The 10,229-nt window shown below is 37.4% G+C and overlaps 3 protein-coding genes across 8 annotated transcripts; 1 reads left to right on the forward strand and 2 right to left on the reverse strand.

The window, feature by feature from the left end:
• Window positions 1–265: 265 nt before the first annotated feature.
• LOC125188717 (probable ADP-ribosylation factor GTPase-activating protein AGD14) lies at window positions 266–5,130 on the forward strand. Of its 6 annotated transcripts, none has more exons than XM_048085730.1 (14): window positions 266–410; window positions 543–649; window positions 1,240–1,301; window positions 1,837–1,924; window positions 1,998–2,059; window positions 2,138–2,234; window positions 2,346–2,786; window positions 2,918–3,595; window positions 3,687–3,812; window positions 3,883–3,993; window positions 4,101–4,187; window positions 4,264–4,411; window positions 4,491–4,539; window positions 4,797–5,130. In XM_048085730.1, the coding sequence occupies exons 2-14, from the start codon at window positions 554–556 to the stop codon at window positions 4,849–4,851; spliced, it is 2,100 nt and encodes a 699-aa protein (XP_047941687.1). In that variant the 5' UTR covers window positions 266–410; window positions 543–553; the 3' UTR covers window positions 4,852–5,130. The 6 variants fall into 6 exon arrangements, with proteins under 6 accessions (XP_047941687.1, XP_047941686.1, XP_047941688.1 ...); XM_048085729.1 differs by having other exon boundaries at window positions 269–410; window positions 522–649; XM_048085731.1 differs by having other exon boundaries at window positions 352–649; window positions 4,494–4,539.
• A 160-nt stretch (window positions 5,131–5,290) lies between these two features.
• LOC125187304 (chaperone protein dnaJ 72-like) lies at window positions 5,291–7,418 on the reverse strand. The gene is made up of 3 exons (XM_048083868.1): window positions 6,870–7,418; window positions 5,810–5,879; window positions 5,291–5,683 (listed from the first exon to the last, which is right to left on the reverse strand). Exons 1-3 carry the CDS (start codon window positions 7,280–7,282, stop codon window positions 5,618–5,620), a joined length of 549 nt encoding a protein of 182 aa, XP_047939825.1. The 5' UTR covers window positions 7,283–7,418; the 3' UTR covers window positions 5,291–5,617.
• A 661-nt stretch (window positions 7,419–8,079) lies between these two features.
• LOC125186779 (leucine-rich repeat protein 1-like) lies at window positions 8,080–10,229 on the reverse strand. Its single transcript, XM_048083223.1, has 6 exons — window positions 9,935–10,229; window positions 9,231–9,302; window positions 8,891–9,034; window positions 8,636–8,707; window positions 8,471–8,542; window positions 8,080–8,383 (listed from the first exon to the last, which is right to left on the reverse strand). The coding sequence occupies exons 1-6, from the start codon at window positions 10,135–10,137 to the stop codon at window positions 8,311–8,313; spliced, it is 636 nt and encodes a 211-aa protein (XP_047939180.1). The 5' UTR covers window positions 10,138–10,229; the 3' UTR covers window positions 8,080–8,310.

The raw sequence follows: 10,229 nt of genomic DNA on the forward strand, positions 1-10,229 counted from the left end.
GATCTATCTTAAATAAGATAAATTGAAAAGAAATATGAACATTTTGAACCCGGAGGAAGTACTATCAAAATAAGGACATAGTCGGTCAACTATTTGCTTTCTGTCTTGAAATGTTGACAATAATAAATGTTATACTACTACTAGTATTTATTGTATTTCCATGTTATGAAATAAAGTAGCCATCCAAACATTCCAATCACTATTGTTAATCATCAATCCACACTGTATTTTATATAGCCAGGACGATTCTCCATCTTCCAAACCGAACCACGGCTACATTAAACGCTGCACCCCTGGAAAGATTCTGGCGTTAGTGTTTCCTAACGGCAATAAGCCAATAATTATACATCAATCATAACTGAAGCCTCTCTCAAACCAGAGACTGAGAGAGGGAGCTGATTCAATTCAGAGTAACGCTCTCTCAATTTTGAAGATAGGGAGAACAAAACAAATCTAAAAACCCTAAATTTTTCAATCAATCATATTCATCTCAATATTTTCATTGATTACTTGATTTATAGCTTACGCCTTGCGATTTGAAGATTTTCGCGAAATGGGAAGCAAAAGGGAAGAGGTGAGAAACGAGAAAATTATCAGGGGTTTGATGAAGCTCCCTCCCAATCGCCGATGCATCAACTGCAACAGCTTGGTACTCTAATTTTCTTTCGCATCACTGATTTTTTTCCGATAGAAATGCGTGCCTTAATGCAGTATTTGGTGAATTGATAGTTAGCACCACTCGTTTCTTATAATTAGAACTCACTTGTTAGTTTAAGCTTTGAGGTGAATTGGCTGTAAAAGGTTTTCAGTGATTACCAGCTTTTCAATTGAACGTGCGGGGGTCTTGGAATCTTCGAAGATTTCGTTTTTGTTTTTCTTCTTTTCCAACAATTTTCAGTTAGTGAGAAGTTGGGACTATTGTGCCTACGTGAAGATAGGTTCTTTTTAGGATAAAGCTTATTCTAGTTATGATTTTATTCCCTTGCGATTTATTCTTTTTCCTTTTATAAATTGGTGAGTGCAGATGTTATCTTCGTTTAGTTGATTTCCAGCTTTTCATTGATTGTACTTTTAATTGGAGTCTTTAGATTATCAAGTTTTTTCCATCAAGAATTTTATCAGTGAGAAGTTGGTAATCTTGAGCTTTCATGAAGCTAATCATTCTGGTTTAGTTTTTCATATCCTGGTTTGAAAATCTTGTCTCTTGAGAATTTTTTTTTTTCAATTTTGTGGCTGCAGGGTCCCCAATATGTGTGCACGAACTTTTGGACATTTATTTGTATGCCGTGCAGTGGAGTGCAGTGAGTATTTGTCTTTTCATCCAAGTTTTCTTTATGTTACTAATAAAACTATAGGTGGTAACAATGCTTAATAGTTTTGGTGCAGCTTTTCATTTAAGTGTAGGTTTATTAAAAGAGTTCGAACCTTATAACTAATGTTGCGGAGTTTGTAAAATATACTAGTACTATTATTTTTCTCTTGGACTTCAAGAAATTGAGATTTTGGGGAGATACCTTTTGTAAAATTTGATGTATAGATTGGAAAATAAATTTTGAGATACTTTAATTGATCCATTACTCTCTAGTCTGTAGCATGGAACTATCATATTGTGATTAGTAACAGATGTATCTTGAGACAACTAAACAAGACAGTTGATAATTGATATTAGGCCTGCGCGTTTTGAGTTTTTTTGTTAACTATGTTTCAAAGCAAGCATGTACCGTGCTTGTCAATTTCTTATGTAATATTGATACTCTTATTTGTCCTATATCTTTGATGGTGCATGCTCATTCGGTTCTAGATTCATATTGACATACCAGTATGTTTGAGATGCAGCCGTGAGTTCACTCATCGTGTTAAGTCTGTTTCCATGGCTAAGTTTACTTCTCAAGAAGTGGATGAACTTCAGAAAGGTGGTAATCAGGTAAATGTGTCGGTAGATCTTTGCCCGGTTCCAGCATTCCCCTTGATTTTACTTATGCTAATTTTTATTTCAGCGTGCACGGGAGTTATTTTTGAAGGCCTGGGACCCACAAAGCCAGAGGCTTCCAGATAATAGGTTTCAGTTCTATTACTTTATTTTTCATGTCTTTTACAAGAAAGAAAATATTCTTACATGTACATTTTTGTCTTGCAGCAATCCTGATAGAGTTCGTGAGTTTATAAAGCATGTTTATGTGGACAAGAGATATGCTATTGAAAAGATGCCTGAAAAGCCTCCGAGAGATCCTCAGGTTGGACCTCTAGAAGAGAATGATACTACTAAAAAACTCGATATTATATTTAGAGTGCCATCTATTTACGTATTTGACATCAAAGTTGAATATCATTACTTGATTTGTCAGACCATAAGAAGCCATGAAGATGAGACGAGGCGAGCAAGCTCTTATCATTCTTTCTCTCAAAGTCCACCTTATGATTTTCAATATGAAGAAAGGCGTTATGGGAAGCCCATACCTTCACTTGGCAGAAAACCCGGTTCAGACCGCGGTCTTTACGATGGGAAGTTGTCTAGTTTCTCGAGTCCTGGTCAATCTAGTGATCAAGCATATGATGAGAGGTTTGCAAATGAGGGATCTTGGCCTAGAGTTTCAGATTATTCTGTCTCTAGTGGAGGCGATCCATTCAGATCTGATGTGCTCTCACCTAACTTCCAGAGAGAAACCTGGAGCCCCTTCAGTGAAAGCGAGACTTCGAGTAATTTCACAAATGAGGTGCACGGGCATCACACGTTTTTACATAGTTCAAAAGCACATGATGGAAGTAGGAGAGTCGGGCATCCACAGGTAAGAAATGCATCAGACGGAATTATGACATTCTAGTAGGAGAGTATCCCTTCATTTTAGTGTGTCCCTGTCGTTGATAATCTTATGTAAATTGAAATCGCAGTCTTAGTTAACTCAGTCCTTGATTGCAGTATTCTTATGTGCAGAGAACTTCATCTTTGGGAAGTATCGGATCATTTGATTCCATGTCCTTCAAATCTGTAAGCTCAGTGGCTGCTGCTGAAGCCCAACAGTCTGTTGGGACATCCCAAGAAAAAGCTTCACCACTTCCCTCTCTTCCTCAATCTTCAGCATCCAGTAGCTTCAATGGTTTGGACCTCTTCAATGAACCCTTTTCTCCACAAAACACCACTTCTCCTAAAACTGTTTGCAATTCGCAATCACCAGAGACATTGTTACCCCAACCCCTTGATTTGTTTCAGCAATCTCCTATATCTTCAGCTCCAACTCTCACAGAGCAGCAACCATCAGAAACTCTACTACCTGCAACATTAGAATTCGCGGGGCTGCCTCAGCCACAACCAATTGCTGGCTTCGATGGCATGACTTCTGATGTGGTGATGGCACAGAAAGAAGCATGGGCAACTTTTGATGTATCTCAGAACTCATTGATTATGGGCAGTAAAAATTCTACCCCTGCTGCTGTGCCATCGTCTGATGGAAATAATCTGCTAGTTTTTAACCCTTTCTCACTTGATCATTGTGCATCTAATCAAAAGGACCCACCAAGTCTTGAACATAGTGCGTTGACACATGCACTCTGGCAGGACAACCTACAAAATGCCGAAACCACCACAAATAACACTCAGGTTAGCATTATTTGTACAAGGTGATAAAGGACTTGAAGTTGTAAAATTCAAGTTTGTAGATTTTTTAGTGTACTTTTTTTGTATGCTGCAGGAATGGAATGCATTCGATTATTCCACTGGAAAACAACCAGTTGAATACAAACTAGAAGATAGAGGTCAAGCTCCAGTTCTATATGATTCAAATGATAATAGATCTCTTGGCAGTGGTGTGTATGAGGTTGGTGTCCCTTGCACTTTTGATGTAACTGATTCTCTTCTTGGGCTTATTTGCAAAATGTATCCTGCAGGTTCTGCCTAGCGATGGGAATTTTAGAACTTCATATGGGATCCAACCTCCTTCAACTAGTGTATCTTTGCATTCGAGTATGGCATTGCAGAGTTTCTCCTTTGTTCCGGAGGTTGATTTAATTATCTCTCTTTCTTATGTCTGATAGTCTCAACGGACACTCATTTTTATCTGAACTCATTGTGTTTCTTGTTGCTCTTTTTTCTACTGTTATTTTAGGCTGGAGTACATCCAGTTGCAACTGCCCATAAGCCTACAAATCCATTTGATTTTCCCTGTGATGCAGACTTGGCACCAACTAATATGGTATATTCTATTTCTTGTTTTGTTTCTAGTGTTTCTGCATGCTCTCAAGGATTCTGACTGTATGACCTGTATTTAGACTCAATTCTGGGACATGAGCTCGTTGCAAGCAGCTCTTCCGAGTAATCAGGGACTGGCTACTTATGTTAATGATGTGAATGAATCGTGGTTTACCCAAAATACAGTTCCATATACCCCTGGTGCTGTTGCATTTGACCCTCCAAATGGTATTCTCATTTCTTTTGCATTGTTATTTTAAAACTTTCCTTTCCGACTGTACATCACGCCAAACCTCTGCTTTTTCAGCAGGCTCTTTGGGGTATATAGTCGGGCAAGTGCCAACCACCCACATACCGTAAGTTTATCTTTGAACTCATATTAGACTTTTGCTAAATCAATCTATTTGTGTCTCTTTCTTGCCACATGGATAAAATTGTGATAGGATTAAAATGAAGCAAAGGTTTTGATGAAGTAATTATAATTTTTTTGTGATTCATGTCTTAATCTAGTAGTAGTCCATGAAACAACTCATTGCTACATCAGCTCTAGTAGACGGGCCTCATTTTTTTCTTTCATTTTCTTCAATCGTAATTAGTTGGCGTGTTCTTGCAGGAGCAGTCCTGCTCAAGGCCCTGTTTCATCCACCGGGGGCAATCCTTTTGCATAGCGTTCTACTTTTCTGATATTGCTAGTATCATCATATCAAGATGTTTTTGGCCGGTGTATTTAGTCTAGTTCCTTCGTTTTCATAGATAGACCCCAGTTTTTCATGTTTCCAGTTTTTTCATGATTGTATTCTTTGAGGAATAAGATGAGAGAAAGCGTTTCGTTGGTTGTGATATATATGAATCAAGTGCGTACTTCTATGTTTGTAACTTTGTAAGTATAGTTGAAGCTGAAATTGTATCGAAACTTGTTCTTGTATGGAGATTTTACCTTTCATTGATGTCTTCAAGTGGTATTAATAAGAAGTAAACAAGCATAGTCATTCATTTTCATATAAATATAGTACTACTATACAAATAAGGTTAGTTGATTTCATTTTAGAGTTTACTTATTATTACTCTTAGTCAAGCTATGTATACAACATAGACATAACTGTCACCTTCGTCTCTGTAAACATGGATCACTGATTTCAAATTGCACTTTTACACCACACTATGTATACATCATACACATAACTCTCTTCGTTACAATATTCACATAACATATCAATTTTAAGTCAATCCAAACTTCACCAGCTTTCTTCCAAACATCAAAACAAAACCATGTTCGTGCGTCCGACAATGAAGTAGGATGAATTATTTGAATAAGGCTCAATGATCAATACACACACAAAGAATTGCAGTATGCAATTGTTGTATCTATACACCACACTCAGACTGGTGCCCAAAACCATGCATCAGGCTCGTTCATCAGAACTTGAGATATTCTCAATCTGAGTTATCCTTGCTAGCTTTAGCTTTTTCAATGGACTCCATCGTCTCTTCGAAAGATTTCTGCAATTCAAGAATCTTCAATTGATTAACACGCAGAGATATATCTTACATTGATGATGTTATTTAACATTGAGCGAGAAATTGAAAGAGAAGCACGGAAGCAAAGGATAAAAGTAGAGAGTTTACCCCCGTATTCTGCATCTTCCATAGTGCCTTGCCGCTAGCATCAATGATATACATCCCACCTAACAAGATACTGATGCAGAGATTATGTGAGTGAGTAGAGAAAACCAAATAAAGGATCACATATATAAATGCATGCTGAGATGTGAATTTATCCAAGAAATTCGATTTGATCGGAAATTTATAGTGTAAAACGCACTGCATATAACAATCTTTAACACATTTGAACAAGAAGCACAAGATAGGGCAACATATACTACTAAATTCTCTACATATACTGTATATAGGAAAGAAAATTAGGAATGCTCTAGAAACACCACTGAAATGAGACTCAACAAACACAGTACCTAAGCAAAATAGTGTGGTTTATTTAAGCTTTAAGCAGAAATTGCTTTGACAGAGCACTGACCTAGCATCTCGCCTAAGGGCGTCATTGTCGTCATCATCGTTGCTACAATATCAACATTCACTACACCATTATTTGCTTCATTATTTAAGCCGAACTTGGTTTTATTTTGGGGAAAAAACATCAGCCCCATGATCTATGAGATGTTGAAATTTCCTCAGAAAGTTATTTATAATCTCAAGAGTTCACAATGTAGTTTTTCTAAGCTGCTATCACTCACACAAACAGAAAGACGAGGATCTGTCTGATCTACCTCTAAAGCATTTTTGTTGTCTTGCAAAACTAAATGTGACATTTCAATCCAAAAACCAAGCATCTAGAATATCATCTCAAGAATTAATCAGAAAGAATACATCTGGTGATCCGGTTTTTGGACTTGCCAAGTTTGATCTTTTTGCTTCATCAACTTCTAAAGTAACCATTTTACCCCAATTGGCAAAATTGGTTCAAACTTTTACTTAAACATCAATACAAATTCCAGACTTCCAAATTCTTCTCTTGAAATTTGGATCATAAGATATCTCAATAGAATCGCACACTTTCAACAATCACTTCACTTCAATCGTGTCATTAACAATGAAATCATACAGAGTAGCTAACAATTAGTCCAAACTAACCAAAAAATTAAGAAAGAAGAAAAGAGTTAAATTTAATCACCTGAAAAGAGTGGCATTGAGAAGAAAACTTTTTGTGGTGAGACAGCGAAGCCCCATCTCAAATCTCACGAAACCGCGGCCGCCTCTTCTCGCCGAACCACTATACCTATTAGCATAAGGATCTCTATAGCTATATCCGCCGCCGCTGTAGTGGTAATCGTATCGCTTACTTTGATTTGGATTAGGGGCGTACGCGTTTCTTCTGAGATTGTAATCGGCGCGCTTGCGATCGTCGATGAGAGTCTCGTAGGCCTCCGAAAGCTGCTTGAATTTGACGGTGGCGGACTCTTTCAAGCTCTTGGGAGATTGAGAGTGTTTGTCGGGGTGAAATTCCATGGCCAATTTACGGAAAGCTTGCTTGATCTCTTCCTTGGTCGCGCTCTTATGAACCCCCAAAATCTTGTAATGGTCCATTGCTGAAACGATTTATCAGATTCGTTGATTTTGTTGTTTGTGGGAGTAGAACATCCGCCTGCCGGTGAAAAGGGGGCGCGGAAGGGAGCGGCCATGCTGCTGCCGCGATGCATAACGCTTTTAATGTGTTTTTTTCCTTTTTTTTCTTTTAAGTTGATCAATTTATAATGCTACATAAATTTAGTTAATAAAGTGATTAATAACTAAAGAATACCTGGAAATCATATAATTGTTCCTTCCATAAAATACATGTATGATCAATTTTGACAAATTTGTGGGCAAATATTTGTTACTCCAATAATACGACTAAGATATGTATTTCCTCCGTCCTAAAATAATAGTTTTCTTTATTTATTTCGATTCATTTCACAAAATTAATCTACTTCTATTTTCGAAAAGTTTTTTTCTTTTACAAGGTGAGTTATATTCTTCATTAATAATATTTCAATGACTTTTTCTTTCTATTTTTATTTTAATTTTATCAATTTTATATTAAAATTCATACCATTTCCAAAGTTTCTATTTTTAGAAGACGAGGAATATATGTATGAAAGTTTTAATTCTTCAATAAAGTTGTAGCGTACCACAGTCATGACTTTCTAAAATGTTTTCAGCATATTTAAGGAGAATTTTGTTTAATATAGCTCAAATGTCGTTTAACTAGCCTTAACTAATGATAAAATTATCCTATTATTAATCTTCAACTATTTTCGCATTTCATTAAGTTCTTTTTTTTGCGTGTAGCTAAATGATCTCAGTTTATAGTAGTAGTAGAGGCATTTTTAGTCTCTGGCCCATCAGTAAAATGCAACATAACATAGCTCAATACTGAAATTTTACATTGATGTCCCATTGCTGTTCTTGGGTTAAAACTTTCATCCATACTTGAAAACTGTAGTTACTTTATAACACAGCATCTTATGCCACATTTTGCACACACACCAAACACACATAATTTTAAGAGAACATAATCAAGACTAGAGATAGCTGTGCTTTGTGAAGCTGTCCATCATCTACCACCCATTTCTTCATGAGCAGTTTGTATCATAAGTAGCAAGCCCCTGCAGCTCTGGCCCTTCCAGGCGAGGGTTGTTCTCAAAGCTGCAAAATTCAAATTATACGTCCCTTAGAGAGAGCGAGAGAAAAGAGAGATCTGAATTGAAGCAGCAACTCAATCAATAATCTTACTTGTTTGAGGGGATGTGCTCAAATGAACCACTGGTAGGTATAGTGCCACACAAATTGTTATTTGAAACATCCCTGAACCAGATGCAGATAAATACTGATCAACTAACCGTTTCTCGTCATCTAACACTCTAGGAGGTAAGGTGGTGATCAAACTCAGGTACTTACACAACTTTCAATGAAGAAATACCAGTAAGAACCCTTGGGATCGGCCCATTTAGTCGATTATCATTGAGACGCCTGCAAAAAACCAAAAGCTTACTCCATTTGCAGTTCCTCGAGCCATTTGCACATTTATGTCTAAAAAAGGGGGATAGGCACTACCGCACTAGGCAGCTAGTGCTAAAGATGGAAGCACAAAAACAACATACAGACAAACTAATTCACATGAAGACGCAATCATGATCATGTAAAGAAACTTACAAAAAAACGAGTGACTTCAAGTTTCCGAGTGATGGAGGTATTTTGCCGGATATGTTGTTGTTGTATAGATCCAAGCTAATTAGGTTCTTCAAGTTACCAAGCTCAGTCGGGATTGTCCCTTGAATGTTATTTTTGTAAAGCTCCCTGCACAATGAAGTGTCCTTTAGCATTACGCTCTAAGCCAAGGTACACTAATGATGTGGGGTGGGGGGAAACGCAAGTGTCGCAAACAAGATTTCAACAATCAGTAAAGTCACAAAGAAACTTTTTTACAGAGACAAAACTAGTCGTCAATCAATGCCCGTCTGATCAAAATCAGACATATACATAGTATACTCACAGATACTGAAGATGCTCAAGCTTCCCAAGCTCAGGCACTAGATGACCAGACAAATTCGAGTTACCGAGGTCCCTATCAAAAAAATGAAGACATGTTAATTAGTTTGAGAAACACGAGCATCGCAAAGCAAACAGAAATGTAACAAGTCAGTTAGTAGTACTTAGTAATACTGCGAAAGATCAATCAGAAGGAAAGTTATTCTACAATGTGAAACATCTAATCGCCTATATATCAACAACGCACCACAAAAGCATCTTCAAGTATAGTATTGTTTCCGCCACATAAATCTGTCAATCTATGTAGTTAACAATACCATTTCGAAATCAGAATGAAGTACCTAATCTCATTCAAAACTACAATTTGGAGATCATATCAATATATCACTACTAGCCCTACCAGCTTTTTGCTAAAATCAAAACACAATTTGGTGTTTCAAATACCTCTGCAGGAACAAACAAACCTTCAAATAGGGAACTTAATATAAAGCACATGAAAACAATAGGGAAAAATTGATGATTAGCACAGTTTGATTCAGGCATCAACAGCTCAAGATTTTCAATCACAACTGCAGCGATTAACTGAAATCACTGCAGCTGGTGGATTAACCGCTACTTAGGCACTTAATCACAAAAAAATATGCAACCAAATCTACAGAGAATTGCGAAAATAATTAGCATAAGAGATGGATAGATACAGAGACATACACGCGGGTGACGCGGTCATCATCATTGCAGGTGACGTGGAACCAGGTGCAAGGGCTGACGAGGTTGGGATCCCAGTTCTCAAGCACCTTATCCGGGTCAGTCAAGCTCTGGCGAAACGCGTTGAGCGCGTCGACCTCGGAAATCCCACGCACTGACGCAACGACGGCTAGGCATACGATTAGCAGCAATTCAATGGTAGCCATAACTCTTGTTAGCGGAATTGAATGATGAAATTGTTTCAGAAGAATTGGTTTCTCGACGAATCGGTAAAGATGAGTTGTTTTTATGATTAAAA

This window comes from Salvia hispanica, chromosome 5, assembly GCF_023119035.1.
Source record: "Salvia hispanica cultivar TCC Black 2014 chromosome 5, UniMelb_Shisp_WGS_1.0, whole genome shotgun sequence".
NCBI lineage: Eukaryota > Viridiplantae > Streptophyta > Magnoliopsida > Lamiales > Lamiaceae > Salvia > Salvia hispanica.